The 21,562-nt window shown below is 30.1% G+C and overlaps 1 protein-coding gene across 9 annotated transcripts in view; it reads right to left on the reverse strand.

Annotated features, from left to right (window-relative positions):
• Positions 1-15,769: 15,769 nt before the first annotated feature.
• pdm3 (POU-domain protein pdm3) overlaps positions 15,770-21,562 on the reverse strand; it is a 239,966-nt gene continuing 234,173 nt past the window's right edge. For 7 of the 9 annotated variants that reach the window (XM_074113852.1, XM_074113854.1, XM_074113853.1 and 4 more), the window contains 2 exons: positions 20,150-20,289; positions 15,770-19,623 (listed from right to left, as the gene is read on the reverse strand). In XM_074113852.1, coding sequence (XP_073969953.1) covers positions 19,499-19,623; positions 20,150-20,289 — 265 coding nt within the window. In that variant the 3' untranslated portion in view covers positions 15,770-19,498. The remainder of the gene's footprint in view (positions 19,624-20,149; positions 20,290-21,562) is intronic. The other 2 variants (XM_074113855.1, XM_074113851.1) reach the window with 1 other exon arrangement.

The following is a 21,562-nucleotide window of genomic DNA, read 5'->3' on the forward strand; positions in this document are numbered from 1 at the left end:
TTTTTTAATGTAGTTACAATAATTGTATTAAAATGAATTATTAATCATAATTTTGAACGTTGAATGAAATGAGAAGAGTTAAAAATCAGACCCAGTTGTTGCTCTTTGTCAAAAACGTCTTCGTTCTCTAAACCCTGCCTACGCTGAGTTATCTAACTTTTATTTTGGAATTTCCTCAGGATAATTAATTTTCGGGCACTTGTAAGGAATACAGGTAACTTCCTTTCTAAAACATTGTTTCAGTAGTGCAAGATTGCTTAAACAAAAAAAGAGACCAGACTCTCAAGCGGAAAACAATATCCAACAGGTAGACCAAGCAAGGAGCCCAATAAATAATTTAAGGGAATATAATTTTTAAAAAACCTATTATTACATCTTTGCCAGTAATATATATTTATATATATATGAATAGACATGTTTTCGAAAAATGTAAGTACCCAGACATTTAGATAAATATAGCAGTGGTTGTGTGTATTTGCAATCTTTATACAGGAAAATTCTTTTCAAGTCTGATCTTTGTGAAAAGTTTTGTTGAGTTTCTCCTTAAATTGTCGTTCGAGTTTAATGCCCGGCTTCTAATTGTTAATTAGACCTAAATTTGTTAAGTTCCAAATTCTGTTTAGTATAAGTATCTTTTTACTAAATAAATTTGGAGTTTTAAGCTATTTTTTCACACGTCTGTTCTCTTTTTCTAACTCACGGACCTTTTAAACTTCTGTATCTTGTAAGTACTCAATATATAACATATGTATATATTAAGAATATCACAGAACAATTGTTTTAGTTTGGAATAACCATTTAGCCTGGAAAATTTTGCAATGACTGATTTTGACCTACAATGTTTGTAATTAATGAACCAAACAATTCGAGTTTTTTTTTTGCATTAAAGACTAATTTTCTGGTAATTTGTTTATAATGAAAAGTATGTCATCTCTAATTTTTTTATTTACCTTGAGGTAAATAAGGATTTATTTTAAATTTGACATCAAGGGCAAATTTTCTTCATTGCACTTATTTTGTTATTTAGCTTATTTATTTTTGCTTTCTCTCAAGATCGTAATAAATTTTTGTCTTTGTGTCAGATACTCGAAATTGTATTTTTACGCGAATTACATTTCGAGATCTCCTAAGTACAATTCAATCTACATATATGAATTAATAAAGTCCCTAGCTTATAAAAATTTGTTTTAAGATATTTGATCATATCATGACCTCGTCTACCGCTTAGAGGTGACTCCATTTTTACATATTTTCCTGTACTAACGCTCTTAAGATATGTAATCATATTCATAACGTCGTCTACCGCGTAGAAGTGAGAGACTCACTTTCTTCTATCTTATCCTTTACTAACGCTCCATAGACATTTAATCATAGTCTCATTCACCGCCTAGAGGAGTGAAACTCCCTTTCTACACATGTTCCTCTACTCTTCCACATCCTGTACTGATGCTTCACAAGATGTATCGACTTCACCATAATCATAACCTTGTCAACCGCCTAGAGGTCACACCTCACTTTCTACACTTCTTGCTACATACTTTCCATTTCTGTTCCCTTCTTTCTTAAGATTTTTAAAAATGTTTAACAACAGTCATCAGTGGTGGTAGCGCACCCAAACCAAAATACTTTTAAAGTACAATCACATACATCTTTAATATTTATTAAATTTAGCATAAAAAAAGTCTTATTATTTTCTCCCGTTTTGGTGCTAACGGTGGTGATGGAGATCTATCATATTCTGTCTCCCGGAAGGTCATTTACAGAAAAAAATGTTTATTCTCTCTGGTGTGCGTAGGTAATGATAGAACTACCTCATGTGAAAGTGAATATCTAGCCACAGTTAGTTCGATGCAGCCTAATAATTTGCTTCATTTGTAGTGTCAATTATAGACGAGATAATAACGCAAGCTGATATATATAGTATATATAACCTTCCTGAAACTCTCATAGATTATGGAAATTCCTGGTGATAACTGGGATTATAGAGGGTGATGTACGTGCACGCCTCGCACCAGTAAGGAGCACAATAGATCTTAAACGCTGCAGAGCACTGTTAAAATTCGGAAAAAAGTTATCTTGGTTACAAATTAAAACGTTTCAAAAATTCATGACCGAACCAAGTTTTCCAACCTTACTGAAATTTAAAAAAAAAAAAAAAAAATGCAAATGTTTACTTTTTCTTACTCCGAGTAAAAGGAATTCGTGCAATCGGCCAGATTTTCGATTTCAGTTTTCACCGAAATCTTGCTCTCCTAAAAAAAAAAGTAGCGTTTTTTGAATTTTGATTTAAAAGTATAAGATGTATATGAGTGCAATAAGTAATAATTATAATAATACTGTATTTATGCAATTTTACATATTACAGGGAGTTAGCTTCGTACACCATTTCAAATAAAATGAAAATGAGAGTAATTACATAAATAAATAAATTAATAATAAACTCCTTTTGAAAACAAATTAATTAAAGATAAGTGAGTAAATAAATAAATAGCTCCATATAAATTAAAGTACACATTTTAAGGAAACATAAATAAAGTAAAATAAAATAAATTTAACGCAAAATCTCTTCTTTTAATAACAGCCAGAATACAGAACGCCATAGATTTTAGTTTATTCAAATCATTAACCATTAACAAATTGATTGAATTTTCTTCCTCGCTGATATTTTTATCAATGTATCTTTGTAGGAATTGGTCACTAGATAATTTATAATACGGGCCTCTAAAAAGTACATGTGAAAGGGACTCATATTCATTACAATTGCACATTTCACATGTTTCCTCCGCATTAATTATGTGAGACTTCCCATCAATAAACAATCTTACAAGGGTTTTATTTGACAATCTTAATTGGGCGACATTTCTAGTATATTTGAGATTACAATTGTATTTAAGGTATTGTTCGCCACCAATAGAAGAAGCCATCAATCTATAACTGTTCTTATATCTTGAATTAAGGATCCTTTCAATGTCTTTACTTTCTAAGTGATTAGCCCATTTGCTTAGAATGTCATCACAGTCAGCAATAGTTTTATAATCGTAAGTCGAATCTAAAATGATATGAGTGCAATAAGTATAGGACGCTTAAAGAGGATCATTAGAGCCATTCTCGCAAAAATATCAAAAAACAAAATCCACTCAGTATAGTAAGTTTTATTTATTTTATTAGATTAGGTTTATTTATTTTGTAAGGGATTTTTGTAACTAATTTTATGTTGGGTATCTTGGGTGATTGAATTGAGGAATTGGTCAATTTTTACAATATCCCACGTAGGAGTGAGTGGCATATTTGGTAAATTGCTTAACATACACTTAAAAATTAATTTCCTATTGTATTTATTTTTTCGTTTAGATTAGAAGAAAAATATTTAATTCATTCTGAACAATTGAATGAACTGTTTTATAGGAATTAAAGTAAGTACATTTATTACTTTATTCCGGGTTGATTTGAGTTATATTAAATCTTTGGTAAGAAAATTGTATAAGGATTGATCGCCAGAAAGTGCACGAAAAAGCGTAAAGTTTAATTAAAAATACCCAACTTTGACCATTTTTATTCTATAAAAGATAGAATTCGCAAACTTTCTGTAAAAAACATGGCAAGGGGTTGGTTTTATTGTACATAGCTTGTGAAGAGAGTGGAATTTATAAATATATTATTTTGGTATTTGCTGTATTTAAATCAAAGAATAAAGAATCAGAAATTGAAGTCTTTATATGTAAATTAAAGAAATTGGGCAACCTTATTAGAAATTCTATACATTCTGTTCTTACTTTAAAATTAGGAATTGAAATAAATAGACAAGGTCATGCAAGTGCTATCTAGCGGCAATAGCTTGAACTAGAAAGATAATTACTAGTTCCAGTGATCACCGCTAGGTAGCATGAACATGTACGTTGACTCTATTAAAATAAACATTAAATAACCTCCTAACTAAACTGTCTGGCAAGGCAATGGGGTTAAAACGGTATTCGGTTGTGTCCAAAATTTCTATTTATCATGTAGCAACAGTAATAATTTGCCTTATTTATTAAATGTTCTTCACCTACATTGATAAACATTTTATATCGTCAGTATTTTAAAAAGAAGTTTTCCTGTAAAAAAATTTCCATGTTTAAAACTCACTGTTTACCCCATAATTTGATGTTTTTTATTTATGATTATTAGTTTTCTAGTTGATGCTGCTGTAACTAAGTCAGTGAGAACTTTACATACCTTAGAAAATTGTGTTGTCTATTTGCATTAAGCGATAACTTCCTAGGAAATTAAAAAACTTGTTTTTGCATTATTACTGCGATACGGACTTCTTACAGGTAAGCTACATTTTTTGTGTATACTTTTATTTTTAATTACGAGTTGATCTGATTAGGAGTATTTATGAAATTGACATGTTTCGAAGACACGATAGTAGATGCATTTTAAGTGTACGCATGTAATTTTAAAAAACGTTGATTTTAGTCTTCATTATTTTGTTTCATAAAAATGTTTCAACGGTCATAAGTAGGTAGATTTAGTTCGTAACATGTTAACAATTTTATTACTGTTAAAGTAAATAGCTAATTAAGATTATGTATTTGGGAATTATGAACTTCCACTTAAATATTCACATTTCCCTCATTTAAAAGGGAGAATAATCTCCATGAAATTTAAATTAATAATGTTAAGTTTAATACATCCTAGAATTATGGACCTTGGATATTGCAAGGTTCGCACCCGTAGTTTTGATTTTGAATGAAACTTATTGAAAATTGATTTTTTTCTAAATATTTGTAAATTACAATGAAGACAATGGTATAAATAAGAGTTTATATAATTTTTACTTTTTGTTCTCAGCGTTCTTGGTAATTTTGAACTAGTTCAATTCAGACAAATGGCTGGGTTGATGATGACTTTCTTGACATTTTATCCAGTGTAACACATTTTAACTCCTACAGCAACAGTAAGTACATGTTTTCAGCTTACAGCATGTTCTTTCTCAGTTAAGATATTAGTTTCTTAGTTAGATATTACTCTTTCTGTTGGTTTTTCATCTCAAGATTATTTATTTGTTTCTGACTTCTAATTTTATTTTTCTTGTATAAATAAGTAATTATCTGTAAGGTGAGATCTCTGATGTAGATTTATGAAAATCAAGGATGAACGGTTTGCTGTTGACTTTCGTATCTTCTTCTTCACGCTGACACCTTTATTCACATTGAAGTTTCGTTATTTCGTAACTTTCCTTAAAGAACCCACCTGTTTCCTTTAATGTACGTACAAACTTTTTAGAAATGGTGTTTATATTTCATTGATAATTGAAGTAATATTAAAATACTGTACGCTATACACATTATTGGTCTAATTTAGTGGCAAAGCCTGAACTTCATTCATCATTTCGATATTACAATTGAATTAGAAAAGGTTTCAATGAAATTCTTTTGTTCTTTAGCTGGAACCTTCGCCCAAGAACTGTCCTTTGTCGACTTGCTTGTTACAGAGATGGCCTTTCATCACATCCAGCATATAAGTTGAGATAATTCGTATCTATTTCTACATTCCATTACATGAATCCATGATGAAATCTCCAAACCTAACATGTTATCTTATGGAGCTGTTCTTCATTTAATCGTATACATTGTTTATTACAACTAAAACATTTTAACACCAATTAAACCTATATTCCAATAAATTAAATATTTTCCTTTGAATCTGAATAGAATTTGTAATTTCGTGCAATAGAAGCTTTAAATTAGATTGAAAAAATAAGACGTCAAACATTCATATTTGATCAAACTATTTTTCTGCGGAACTAAACCTTTTTAACTAATGAAACTTGTTTTAAAGAACTATCTGTAATTAATCCAATTGCCAATGAAAACATATTAATTCATCAAAATTAAAATGATTTTAATTGATAAGCTCTTTAACAAATAGTTTAGATGTGTAGGTTTTTTTAAACTCAAATTAAACCTTTTTAAGAGTTAGTTACAGAAAGGTTTGATTTGTTACAGATTAAGATTAAGATTAGGACAAACTAAGATTTTGTATGTAAAATGCTACCGTAAGTGCAAATGAATTTCTATCATTTACTAAGTTTTTAAGCCCTTGGCCGATTCGCAGCCCAGTAAAGCTCAGACATAATCTAAAATGATTACTTTAGAGGGAATTTCTTTTAATGCTGCAGCACTTCCGTAAATAAGAGGTGATTCCCATCCATCTCTATTCCTGCAATATCCAAATAAGGAAATCTGTCTACCACTCTGATGTATTGTCTTCCAGGTAATCTTATCCATTATTTCTTAAAACTTAACCTTTTAAATGTGATTAAACCTTTTTGTTAAAGAAAATTTTAATTTGATTGGAAAATTGAAAGGTACGAGAAAAAAAATGTCGAGTGTTTATCTATAAAATGTTTATTTCACTTAAAAGAGTGCAGTAAACTGCATTTTGAAAATGAATTAAGTTCATATAATTACTAACACAAATTTTTACTTTGTTGCGTTTTCTTCCTAAAAGATTGATCTAGTTTTATTTAAACCTATACAAATTAACATTGATTTCCAAGGAGGTTGAGTTTTATTTGTAGTTTTATTGAATTTAAAATGTTTTTGTAATCAAAAGAAAAAAAAAAATGTATAATTGGTAGCAAAATAAAGAATTATCTAGAAATTTTCAAAAACGTCATTGTCTTTTCTCTGGTCCCATAAACTTCTTTATTTTAATTATATTTGTGAAAAAACAAAGTTAATAAACACTAAAAATGATAAGAGGCAAATAAAGTAATGCACAGGTACGTATAAAACTGAAAATTCCGTTTACATTAAACAAAAAAAATAAATTAAAGTAATAGTAGTACCAAAAAATAGCGTCAGAGAGCGTTAAAAAGCAGAAAAAGTAAAAAAAGTTGCGTCAGAGACGTAAAAAACAAAAAAAGGAAAATTAGTTCACATATTTGCCACCAGGTTGCAGCACCTACTGGACTTGTTTACTATGTAAACAAAATTTAGTTCACATGTTTGCCACCAGGTAGCACTAACACTGTTTATATACTACTGTCAAACAAGATGTCTCCTCAGTACGACTGCAGAGTCGTACTCGTGAGGAGGGGGTCATGTCGCTCGTCGCTCCAAAAATATCTAATTCTAGTCAAAACAACTCTCTTCACATAAGCAATCTTGATAATATGTCATGTGTAATGGTTAGGGATATGCGTTCACCTCGACGGTCGGAAGGCAACTATTCGCCCCACCCGGCCCGGCCCGCGCCGCGAACTTTCTTATATACCCTCTAGATGGCGTCATATCACCATGACAACGGGCTCCCCCTCTACTTTTAGTTCCACCAGCTGTCACTAGATCGCTCGTGCTGTCTGTTTTACCTATCGTAGCCTTCCTTGCACACTCTCAAGACTTTGGCAGCCATTGTGTTAACTTGCTATCTTCTTACACACTCTCTAGACTTCGGCGGCCATTGTTGTAACCTTGCTATCTTCTTACACACTCTCTAGACTTTGGCAGCCATTTTTGTAACCTTGCTATCTTCTTACACACTCTCCAGACGTTGGCAGCCATTTTTGTAACCTTGCTATCTTCTTACACACTCTCTAGACTTCGGCGGCCATTGTTGTAACCTTGCTTTATGCTTCTTTCACACTCACATGACTTTGGCACCCATTTCAAGTTCTTTTTATATTTTTTTATATAAATTTAAAGATTAAAAGGAAAAATAAATAAAATATTGTCATACTTAATTCGTTTATTAAATAATAATTATTTATACACTTTTTACAATAAATTTTTATAAAATCTTTACATCCTTTATCTAATATTTAGTTAACGACTCACAAGACTTATATAGGACCACCTTACCCTCACATTAAATCATGCTAGTGACTCTCTAGACCACCTTACACACACAATTAACCATGTTGGTGACTCTCAAGACATATATAGGACCTCCTTAAACTCACATTTAACCATGTTGGTGACTCTCAAGACATATATAGGACCTCCTTAAACTCACATTTAACCATGTTGGTGATTCTCAAGACTTATAAAGGACCACTTTACATACACTTTTAACCATGTTGGTGACTCTCAAGACATATAGGACCACCTTACTCACACTTTTAACCAGGTTGGTGACTCTCAAGACTTATAAAGGACTACATTACACACTTTTTACTAAATAGGTGACTCAAAGACTTATAAAGGACTACATTACACACTTTTAACCATGTTGGTGACTCTCTAGACTAATACAGGACCACCTTAGAGTCACTAACAAGGTTTATATGTGTAAGGTGGTCTTATATAAGTCTAGAGAGTCACAAACATATTTAAATGTTAGTGTAATATGGTCCAACATAAGTCTAGATAATCACCAAAAAGTTAAATGTGAGTTTGGGGAAGTCCTATATAAGTCTAGAGTCACCAACGTGGTTAAATGTGAATGTAAAGTGGTCATATATAAGTCCTGTGAGTCGCCAACATAGTTAAATGTGGTTGTAAGATAGTCCTTTAAAAGTCTAGTGAGTCGCAACATGATTAAATGTTAGTGTAAGAAGGTCCTATATAAGTCTTATGAGTTGCCATCATAGTTTAATATAGTGTAAGGAGGGAGGTCCTATATAATTCTTGTGAGTCGTCAACATGGTTAAATGTGAGTGTATAGTGGTCCAATACAAGTCTTGTGAGTCACTAACGTGGTTAAATGTGAGTGTAAAGTGGTCCAATACAAGTGTTAAGAGTCACTAACATGATTAAATGTGAGTGTAAAGTGGTCATATATAAGTCTAGTGAGTCATCAACATAGTTAAATGTGAGTTTAAGAAAGTCCTAAATAAGTCTTGTAAGGCGTTAACTTGGTTACATGTAAGTGTAAGATAGTGTTGCATAAGACTAGTGAGTTGCCAATATGGTAAAATGTGGGTGTTTTTGATAGTCGTATAAAAGTCTCGTGAGTCGTCAACAGGATTAAATGTTAGTGTAAGATAGTCGTATATGTCTTGTGAGTCGTTAACATGGTTAAATGTTAGAGTAAGATAGTCCTGTATAAGTCTAGTGATTACTTAGTGTGTTCATTATGTATAACAAAAAACTTACATATCTCAGTTACGTTAAGAAATCCGATGTTCTCTAAGCAGATTCCAGGAAAGTATCTATGTCGTTGTCGGAAGTTGAGAACCCATCCATTTCACGAAGATATCTTAGATACGTAGGGTTTCCTGTAAAAGAAAAAATAGCTCAATTTGTGGTTTGCACGTATTTATAGGGATGTAAAGTTGATTAATAATGCTTACATTGTCAGATAAGAATTTTTTTTATCCTCTTACTTCAGTTCGAATTTGTAGGGACTGATAAATTTCTGGACTTAAAAGGGATTCCGTTTTTCTTAAGCAATAAACAAATATTAATGATTAATTGAAGAAAATAAAGCAATGGAGGACAATTTAAAAAATTGTACTCTCTCTCTTCGTATAATAATCAATTTAATTTCATACTAAAGTTGGCATGTTCTCAATCTACTTTTTTTATGATTACACTATTTTGAAACTATTCACACCTTATTCATGAAAATAAATTATATATCACACATTCTTTAAGCATAATATATGCACATATATTGCAAAAAACTTACATATTACTGTTTTGTTCAGAAATCCCATCTCTGTAAAGCCATTGGCACTGCAGGAAAATATTTATGACGATGCCAGAGGTTTCAACCAATTCCAGAAGATAACTAGTATTTGATACGGTGCTCCTTGAAGAATGAAAAAATAAATATCTTAATATTCGATGTACAATTATTACTTATAAGGAAGTGTAATTAAAAAAATAATGCTTATATCTGTAGTTCCAATTAAGTAATAAAAAGGTTTTCAGCAATTATCGTAGTTTTGATTCTTCCCTAAGTTCGAATTATGTAGAAAAAGGCAAACTTTTGCTTCTATACTTAAAGGGATTACTTTTCCCTTAAGAAATAAACAAATATTAATTTATTAACTCAAGTGAATGAAATTATTGAGAAAAACTTGAAAAAAATTGTACTTTTTCAAGAAATAATCATTTGACGTTCACAAACTACTTACGTTAATCTGAATTCATTTCATGTTTACAAAACATAAAACAAATATGTTGCTTGGAGATTTAATAAAATATTTCCAAACCAACGGCTCTAATTTACTAATGTCTAACTTTCCTACCATGATCAACATGTGGAATACAATAAATAAGCAGCATTGTCTGTAACCGTGGCAGTTTAAAAATCTATATAAATTTGTATTTTGTATTTTCAACTAAGTTTAAATTGTCAATATTTTCAATGATTGGTCGATAAAACTGAATATTCAATTTCTCAATAAACTTGTTTTCAATCAAATTACCGGTACACCTAAACAAGATAACTGAAGATACTGATAACAGTCTTAAGTTTTCGTTTTAACATGTTTGTTACTTCAAAGTAACAAGAAACGTTACGAAACGAAACAACATTCATTTAGATAAAGTAAAAAATTTAATGGGCCTTAGATTTGAACAAATTCCAAATGAAATCTGGATAGATCGAAAAGATTATATTGAAAAACTATTAAGTAAATTTAATATGGGTGTAAATCCAGAAAACTCAGATTACGAAGAACTTAAAAATATTATCAACAATCACTATTATGTAAAATTGCCATTACAAGAATGAATAGGAAGCTTAATGTTATTGGTTGCAATACTGGCAGAGGACTGATCAAGAATAATTATATAGAAAAACTTGTTAATTCATACATGAATTCAATAGTAAATATTCCACCTGAGACAATTTTGGCAATAAACTGCTCTCTTAGACGAGTGAAAAAAGCACAATTATCAGAAAAGCTATAATCTATAGTTAAGCTTATTGGATAGTGATTGATTGTCTGGCTTATATCTACTTACCAATATATAATAGTTTATCTATAGATTGCATGTTTCAGAAATAGCATGCGAAACTTCATGCATAATGGCATGGTAGGTAATATTGATTATATTACCATGATGTGAAGATAAAGTTTAGTGCAACCTAATGAACTATATCCCTATAATTGACATTAAATTTGGAATGAGTAACCTTTTCTAAATCTTTACTTAACAAATGTTTGTTAAATTTCTCAATTCAATCATTAGAACTATGACAATTATCTCCCGTTTGTCCCACATATCACAGGACTGTGTTGAGAACCTCATGTCTTTGAGTTTGACTTTTCAAATAAGAGATGTTATTATTACTTATATTAAGTAATATAAATATACAATATATTAGAAACAGTATAACAATATAAACAAGGAAATAGAAACTAGGCATTACAAACTTTTCTTCCATTATGTTCGCTCAATTTTACTGACAATACAATATCCAGTCTGAAAAGTTCCGAGACAAGTGGAGTAGAATTTTTTAAAATCTAAAGCTGAACTCAATCAATAATTTAGGACGTAACAGAGGCCCCAAATTTATTAAGAAAATTTCGGTATAATACAAACAACGGAATAACAAAATCTGCACTTACTGCAAACACATTTTCTAGCTGCTTCCTCTTCTATCGTCGTAGCATTTTCCAGTCACTCTTCCAACTTCTTTCCTCAACTGAAGTCCAAAACAATGGAGGCTAAGGATCTTCACTCCTCCACAGGTATCACACTAGAGATTAATAAAAAGAAGAAATTATTTCTTTATCATCATTTCAGTTTGGAAATGTCGTAACTGGATCCCTAATCACCACTTAAGAATGTCGACAACTAAGCTCGCGAAGCCATCCATTCCTTAAAGCTAAACAGACAGGAAAAAATGCTTACCAATATTAAATCTGAATATTAACTTTACTTTCTTTAAGAAAGAGGCACGTATAAAAACGAAGTTTACTATTTAGATGAGAATTCATTTCTATGAGATTCATTAATAATTATTTCGTTTTTGCCTAAGAATTGTTTATTATTTTTAAACTTAATTCATGAAATATTGTTTATTTTTATTTAAGCACTTTCTACCAAAATAAATTTGGTATTTTTACTAACTGAAAACGAATAATAATCGAGAACTTTGATTGTACTCGCCACAGCACACACTTTAATTGTGTCCCTGACAAGTTTCGTGCTTTTAACCAACAGAGATGGACTAATCAGAACAGACAACATATTTCGACTTCTCCACGTTACCATCTCGCACACCACTGGTTGACTGAATGAGGGAGGTTACATGGTGTTTATATATATATTATTCAATATTCAAAATGTTAATGAATTGAACCACATTATGTCAAAATGATGAAACAACAATTAATGAAACCTAGTACTTGTTAAGGGTTATTATTGTTAAATAAAATATGGATGAATATGTTGTCAAATCATTTAAAAAAAGCCCAATGAGTAATATCTTTAATTTTTCTCTGAATTACGCTGGAACGCTTCGGTTTCTGTATTTGATAGTAATTATTAAGAGCAAGGCTAGATTGTGTAAGCTAGGTCAATCTATTTCGAGAAAAAATAAGGAAAACCATTGGAAAAAGATTATCTTTTCATCTAACTTTACAGGAATGATGTTGCTCCTGAATTTAATAGTTAACACTAAAGCCAATGCTAGATTGTACTAATTAGGTCGATCTATTTTGAAAAACAAGAAGTAAAAACAGTTGGAAAATGTGTAATATTTCTCGTAATTTCACTAGAATACTTGTTTCCGTATTTGACAGTTAATTTGAAGACCACGGGTAGATTATGTAAGCTAGGTCAATCAATTTTGAGAAACAAGAAAGAAAAACCATTGGAAAAAGTCGATCAGCAGTCTTCCTGGGGTCCATTTCTCCTATATCCAATGGTATTTACATCTTGTGTTTCGAAATTGATCGGCCCAATATGCACAATCTAGCATTAGCCTTAATATCAACTATTGAATACAGGAGCAGCATCATTCCAGTAGCATTGCCTTATTATTAACTATCTTATACAGAAACCACAGCATCTCAGTGAAATTGGGATAAAAGTTCAATTTTTCCAATTGTTTTTATTTTCTTTTTTTTTCAAAAATTATAGACATTACAATTACAATCTAGCATTGGTCTTAATACTAACTATCAACTAAGCAAAATTAGACGACAATTTTGACTTTTTCCATAACTTTTTACCCCTTACTTTAAAAAAAAGATCGTACTTACATTTACATTTTACCATTGGCCTTAATAGAGAGTATTAAAACAGGAGTGTACGGGTGAAAGTAGATTTCTACTTTTTCCAAGGGTTTTTACTTCTTGATTTTCAATATAGATCGTCCCAACATATAGAATCTAGGATTGCCTTTAATATTAACTATCAAATGCAGAAACAGCAGCACTATACTGCAATTAAGAGACTATCTCCACTTTTTCCAATTGTTTGTACTTCTTGTTTTTCAAACTAGAACAAGCTAATTTGCACAATCTTGCAATGGCTTATCAAACACGGAAACAGCTGGATTCATGTGAAATAAAGAAATAAATTTAACTTTTTCTAATGGATTCTTACATCGGCCTTAATATTAACTATCATATACAAAATAGTAGTGTACGAGTGAAATTAGAGGGCGATTTCTACATATTCCAATGGTATTTGATTCTTGTTTTTCAGAACAGATCGTCCCTTGCTGTATAAACTAGAATTGCCTTATTATTAACATGTACATTTTACTATTTGCCATGTATCATGTATCTACAAAATATATCTAGTTAATGTAAGTAGAACTTTCATTATTTGGCTCAGTAAATTTAAATCACAATGTTTACTTAAATATTAACTTCATTTCAATGATAAATTTTGTAAAGTTTGGTATAGCATAATTCAGAAATACTTCATGTTGAACAGATTCACCTATAAGTTTAATTAAAATTAATTAATTAGATTGTATTTTCAATCAAATTAATTTTATTAATAAATAATAAGTGCATTTTTTTAGAATTTTATTTCAAATAAAGGTTTAAGTACTTTATCAATTGTTATAGATGTTTTTCTCTCGTTTCTGAATTCAAAGAAAAATTCAAAATGCACTGTAATTTTGGATTTTCAGATTAAACACTGCTGATACTATTAGTACTGCCTGCAAAACCGTTCATCAATAGAAGATCAGGTTGAAAAGACGTAAATCATCTATCTAAGAAAATATACCTATAGATTTGATTAGGAATCAGTTAATTAAACTAGTATGTAGTTACTATATTAATGTGCATGTTTACAGTCAGAGTTGGGTAAAATTTCTAGACACAGCTCCACTAGACTTATGTAGGACTTCCTTTCACTCACATTTAATCATATTGAGGACTACTTTCATTCAAAATTATTTAACTTAATTGGTTAAATATGAGCAAATGTAAGGATATATAAGTCTTGTGAGTCACTAATGCGGTTAAATGTGTGTTTAAGAAGGTCTTGTATAAGTCTGGTGAGTCGCCAACATGATTAAATATTAGTGAATGGTGGTCCTAATTAAGACTTGAGAGTCACCAGTCGATTGAAGTTTTCTCAAACTCTGTAAAGATTTTATTGAACATATTGTAAAAAAGTTTATTATTTTTAAATAAAAAAAATAGTTAATTAATAATATTGTATTTATTTTTCCTTTTAATATCTTAAATAATAAGAAATTAAAAATAATGAAAAAAATAAGAAAAAAGAAAACATATTTATTAAAAATATGTAGTTAAAAAAGGCCTCCAAAGTGTAGAAAGAGAAATCTAATCTTTAAAATAGTGATTGTTCTTCTACCTAGAAGTGACAGTACAAACTGCAGTTCTTTTTTCTTTAACTCCATTGTTTTTATTAATTATTATGCAGCTCGAGCTTTTTTTTAATTAGAAAATATTATAGTTAGATGGCATTATGATAGTGGTAACTATTGATGCCGGAAATAAGCTAAAATAAATTGTTTTATGCTGAGAAAAATGGATAAAATGTTTCTTGCTTGTCGAGTGTGCAACAGTACTACCAGAGTATATAGGTAAGTGATTTTTGCAGGGCGGGAGGGTGGGGCGATTAACATCTTATGTACGTTTTAAATATTTTTTTAATTATAGAAGAACTTTCATGTATGTTTATGATAGTGATTTTTAGACTAGGCAGACATATGTATGTTATTAACATTTTATCACAAATCTTATTTTTGACTAGACCGACATAGTATGCATGATACCTATTTCAAATATTTTTTTATAATTCTTATAGAACTTTCATGAGTGATTATGATAGTGATTTTTAGGCTAGACAGCCATATGTTATCATACCTCTTTCATATTTGATGATGCGAGACTAGAGTAAGATATGTTTAAGGTGACGAGCGACAGAGCGGTCCTCTCCCCTGCAACACTCAAGTCGTACTGAAGAGAAATCTTGACAGCTGTATATACCGTTTTAGTGCTGCCTGGTGGCAAATATGTGAACTAAAGTGTGTTTATACAGTTGACATTGTCCAGTAAGTGCTGGTACCTGGTGGCAAATATGATACATTTTTCTGTTTTTACTGCTCTTTAACGGCATTTTCTGCAATTGTTTTTTAAGCATTTTTTGGAACTGCTATTTTTTTTTTTAGTTTTCGAAAATAGAGGTTCAGTAGGTCCTGCTGTCTGTTGGTCATTTTTGAAACTACTTTTTTTTTTACATAGTTTATAAATATATAGGTATATAGATTCTTTCAGCATGACATTTTTGGACTTTTTTTTGTGAATACTTTTTAAGAATTTTTTTACCATCTTTTAAATATTCGTTTGTAATTTAATAAATAATAGTGTTTTAAATAAATAAAGTACTTTATAAATATTCTACATATATTTCATTTATTAAACACATAAATCAGAGTATACAGACAATCTCTAAATATAGTTTTAAGTTTTACAACATCGAACAGTTACAGACAACTTTTTGTATTTTTTTTTTTTTTTACATATTCTTTTATTTAGTCAAAGTTTGGGCATGCATAGTTTATTTCACCTCGAATAAGGTGAAAAATAAGAACGAAACAAAAATCATAACTATTGACAAATTTTACATTTAATTTAGTTTTTTTTTTATTCATGTAAATTTATATATATATATACTTACTCTAATAAATATATATCTTACAAAACCTAATAGGAACTTTGGTTTCATTTACATTTTCATATATGTTTTAAGTAGTTTTTACTTCTTTTTTTTTTACAGTTATTTACAGATTGATTACTTATTTTGATGGAATGTATAATGTCTATACATGTATTTCTTTTTAATGTATAATAAATAATAATAATGTATTAGAGCAACAAGTTAGAAGAAAAAAAAATAATAATAATACAGATAATACCTGAATAAATTTGTAGTAGATCTTCAAACCCAAACATTTTAGTCAAATAATTTTGATAGAACGGACCGTACCACATTAAGGGACCAACTCAAAAAAGTAGTTGTAGAACTCAACAAAGTGACCACAACTTCATTATAGACCTTATAGTGACTAAGGCTTAGTATATTTCAACAAAACAAAAAACTATTACTTTTTAAAATACTGCACATTTTTCCAAGAAAATTGAAACAACTTAAGCTTTAAAACAGACTAATGGTTTGATTAAAAATTAATCATAATTCGAGAAATTGAAAGAATTTAGATTTTATCTTCTTCATAAGAATATGCCTAATAACATGGTCAGTGATGGACAGGCTGTCTGTTACGAGAATCTAGGCAGCAGATTGACATGTCTCGAATAATAAGTCAAACTTCATTACACAAATCTGATGAACTAGCTCGGTAAATTTCTATTGTTCACATTACAAACCATGCAATATTCTAATTAACATTTTACAATTAAAAAAAAAAAAAGTCAAACAAATGGCCAATTCACAACGCATTCCTCTAACATATAATTAATTCTGCTACTAGCTTACCAATTAATGTGCCATTGTGAACCTTAGTAACTTTTCAAAGAAATGAATTTTTGGATAGAATTCTGACAGAAAATTATAGATATATTCCACCAGACAAAAACCAAGAACTATCTGTAAATGCAGTATAGGTCACATATCTCAAAAATCTACGAAATGAAAAGTGTTTTAAAATTCTAAGCTAATGTTCCAAGTTTCAAATAAAACTTAGTTAACACTTCCTTAATTTGCTAATACAATTCATAACATTTCAAATTTTGATTTTCTTGATTCCCACCCAAATTTTTTCTTTGTATCACAATTTTTAACCTTTCAGAATTTCCTAAACCTTTTTGTTTTCATTTGAATAATATCTTGTTCTTTTTGTTTTATTTTATTTTAATAAATGTAGACAAAGTTCCTTAAAAGAGAATGACTTTAAAGCTCGACAACTTTTCGTAATTGGTAGTGATTTGTTTTTAATAATACTTACGATTGATGTAATTTGTCTGAAACAACCGCAATGATTATGTACGATATACGCTACTTTGACATTATTTACCATCTAACTTCTCCAAAATAGTTTTCAAAAAACTAAAACTGGGTCATGCACGAAGCCGAGCAAGCTGGAGAATACAGCTATTAACTGTGTAGAATTGCGTAGAAGTCGGTTATTAACGAGGAAAATGAAAGAAAAGTGTAACAGGTTTCGAGTACTAAATATCTCGGTACCCACCAAGATTCTATCTATGTGAACATGGAGATTAGAGGAAGGACAAGAACTATAAGCAAGGTTATCTAGTGGCTTCTTGAAAAAAATAATAGAGTTGTCCAAAAACCCAAACTGTTGGGGTCCATCCAGTTCTCTGTTTTCCTCCATATTCACATAAACATCGGAGGCCTAGGAGTTAGGAAACAGAAAAGAAAGTTACAGTATAATGAAATATGTGTAGATTGGAAGAGACCCATGACAATGCAGGATGTACATCACAAAGAGCGAAAAGCTGGTCGCGGTCACGATGATAGGATGGTGTGAAGTAAGAAAACGGTAGTCATCCGTATATCGATAACTAATATGTTTTGTTGGAACCTCTTTTAAAATATATTCTAATTAAAACCATGTCTACAATCTATTTAGTGCCCAACAACAATTTCAAACTAATTGGATACTTTATCAACCATTATGATAACAAATCAGTGACAATGTTTTGTAAAAAAAAACAAACAAACCTAAACTTGACTAAGATATAACCAGCAGAAACCTGCTAAAACTAAAGATTTTTCATTCATTTAGTTTATTATTGATATTGTTAAGTCACCCAAGATTATTTTTTATAATACAAATATGTACTTGTGAATGGTTGTTGTAATAACGGTAGGAGTTGATAAGAGTAAAGATAATTACTTCTTGGACGAGCAGGCATTTGTACTGACAAGGATATTCTTTAATCTTAACGGTTAAATTCCCGCAAGGTATTAGCAAGTCCTTGCAACATGCACGACCATTTTCACGAACTGTGCCCAAATATGTAGTGTTAGACGTAGAAACCAAAAGTGAATTTAGGGCCCTCAGACTAAAAAAATAAAAAAATAAAGTTAGATTGGTCACTAGTAAATACAAAACAAAAACAAAAATACTGTTTTTCCTCAGGACTTGAACTAGTTTTGTCATAAAATATATACAAGCTTACTTAAAATAAAAATCATATACTTTTTTGTGATTTTTCCTAAATTTATCTTAGAAGAATATTATATTTACAAAAAGAACAAATTTAGGAAAATAAAGAAATAAGTGAAAATTGTATTACATATGCTTTTAGGCATTTCAGATTAGTTATTATTATTTCTTTTTTTACAATAAATAAAAAAAATTAGTCAACTTGAGATCACAACTAATATACAATTAAAACTTATGCGCGTGGTTCAGTATTTTTCTTCTTTTAATTTCTTTTTAAAATATTTGGAATCTTTACAGAAAATTATTGCACTGAACAGTGTGCGTAAAAACATTTTTTATTTTTTTGTATATTTACAATAATACTAAATATATTATTCGAGCTTTAGCTCTTATTTAATAAAACTTTCATTTCAAAATGTAAAGCCTTCGGCTCTATATATATTATACTTATTTATAAATGTTATTCAATTTATATATATTTATATACAAAATTTTGGAACTTTAGAAGATTTAAACCTAATAGTATTTATCAAATAGCCTAGTGATCAGAATTTATTATTATTTGTGGTACTTAATATACATTATCATTATTATTATTTTCTTTTAAGTAAGAACACAGTTTGTAATTTTACGTGCAATTTTTATTCTCAAGTCTCTTTTTTCATTTTTATTTGTGCTAGCAAAAAAGATATCCGTCTTTTCAGTTTTTTGAAAAGTAATAAACATATAGGTAATTTAAATTTCAATGTTGTGATTCTAACTTGAATAAGTGACAACTTGAGGACGTGGATGAGGATGTAGACGTAGCTGATGATGACATACTGTGAGGCTCGGCTGGAGTCTGGCCACTAACTGCTAACGAAGAAGAGGAGGTTTGGGATGGTACAACACCGGCTATAGAGGAACTGCTGCCACCCAACACTGTCACAGGACTGGAAGTATTCAGTGGCCATAAAGATCCTAGCTGCTAGGTACATCCTTTAGACATCATCCGAACAGTGTTCTTTAGCGCTTGTCGTTTATTACAAAACCATATACGTATCACTTCTCTTTCATAGCCAAGTTGATGTGCCAAGGTAGTGATTTCTGTACCTGCACCAAGTTAAAAATAAATATTAGTTTTCTATTTCACTTATATAAATTCAAAACGGGAAATTATAGGCATAAAATGTATCTTTTAATTTAAAACAGAAAATTTATTACCAGTAGCATAAAAACAAGAGTGCATTTAATGAAAAAAAGAACTGTGCACCAATTTACTGAGTTTCTCAAACGTTGTAATCTAATTACATTTCCTAACAGCTAAAAATAGTTTTACATGCCCTTAGAATTCGTTATTTTGGGTTTAAAATGACCCTTGAAAAAGTTTAAAACCTACTAAAACTTAATCAAAATCTCAGCATCTCAAATTTCATGAAATCACTAGTCAAAAAAGTCTAAATTAAAAAAGAAGAATATGAAAAAAAACTTCAGGATATCCTAAAATATCAAACAATAAGGAAGTATATTACTCAAAATATCTTTGAAAAACCATGTATTTAGCGGTCAATGAAAATTCTAAACAGTACTGATATTTTTATGCAGAAAACAATAACATGAGTAATAAAAATGAATTTACCAGACGGATGAGTATTCCTTTCAAAATGTGCATTCAGTAATTCTAATGCTTGCGGTGTAAAGGACGTTCTTCGTTTTCTTTTTTTCGAAGGTTCAACACCAATAAATTCAGTTAAATGATTTTGTCCACTTTTATACCTGCTCAAAATAGAAATAACCAATCTATTGAATGAGGCTTTTCAATATTACAATCATTAAAATGATTCAGCTTAAATATGTCCAGAAAGTTCCAGGATTTCAAAATAGTTTTTTTTGGATCTTGATTAGATTACTGGTAAATTGTACCAAATAAATAGAGTCTTATACGAATTGTTCTGCTAATAATAGAAGTGATCGATTGCAAAAACACCCATCTGTTGCAAAGATAAACTTGCATTCAAAGAATATTAAAGTTTTTGTACAAGAAAAAACGAATATTTCGTTTATAATTTTGGTTCCATTGACTGTTTAAACTTTGCTAACCTATTGTTCACAGTAATGTACTTCGTTTATTAAAAATTAAATTGACACCATCTCTGTACAAGACAAAATATAATTATGGTTTAACTTAAAAAAAGTAAGGTATTTTTCACTTGTTAATGATCGATAATTTTAAGACTAGTTTTCAACTACGGAACTCTCACATTGATAAGGAGTTTATATTACCTCAGTCACAAAAACGAATAAAATGCAGAACCCAAAGCCTGAACCTTTGAACGCACACGGAGCACAAATTGTACCGTCACATTTCACTAACCTTCTTAGAAGGTTACTAATAAAAAGGAAAGGTTACTTTCAGTGTTGCCAGCAATTAGATTTCAAATATTTAGTTTTATTTACTTTAAATTATTTAGGCTATTTAATTCAATAATAAAATATTCTTTAATGGAAAGAGGTCTACTGGAGTAGAAATCTTTATTAAAAGTAAACTAAATGAAGGAGTATGATTAAGTGAATTCATCCACATATTTATCAAGTAAAAAGAGAGAATTTAAAATTTAAAATATATTATCTGAAAGCTACAATAGTGTCTAGTTCTGTTAGAATCTACGAAAGTGGGTGGCCATCGAAAGTCACTGTCAGTTTTAAAATACTAACTCGGGGAGGGGTACTCCAACGACTGTCACAAGATTGGCTACTAAACACGAACAATTAGATTGTTATTCTGGAAAGGGAGTGTTGAAAGCGTGGTCTGGGATCTTTTATGATATAGGGATGTACCCGGGAGGGCTTGAATCTGAGATGATATATGCCAATAAATAATTCTTTCTGGAAGAGTTGCAATATCTAATTGTGATTTTCCATGAGGTCCTACAGAGTACCAAGTCCTATCTCTTAGGACTATTCAAGCCAGTGTGGGCATCGCTTAGAGTGTCTGAAAAGAATGAGTTACCGAAACTACTTTTCTGAGCCCAATACCAAAAAAAAGTTCATT

Source organism: Rhodnius prolixus, unplaced genomic scaffold, assembly GCF_049639745.1.
Source record: "Rhodnius prolixus isolate KJV_2025 unplaced genomic scaffold, Rpr scaffold_7, whole genome shotgun sequence".
In the NCBI taxonomy this organism is placed as follows: Eukaryota; Metazoa; Arthropoda; class Insecta; order Hemiptera; family Reduviidae; genus Rhodnius; species Rhodnius prolixus.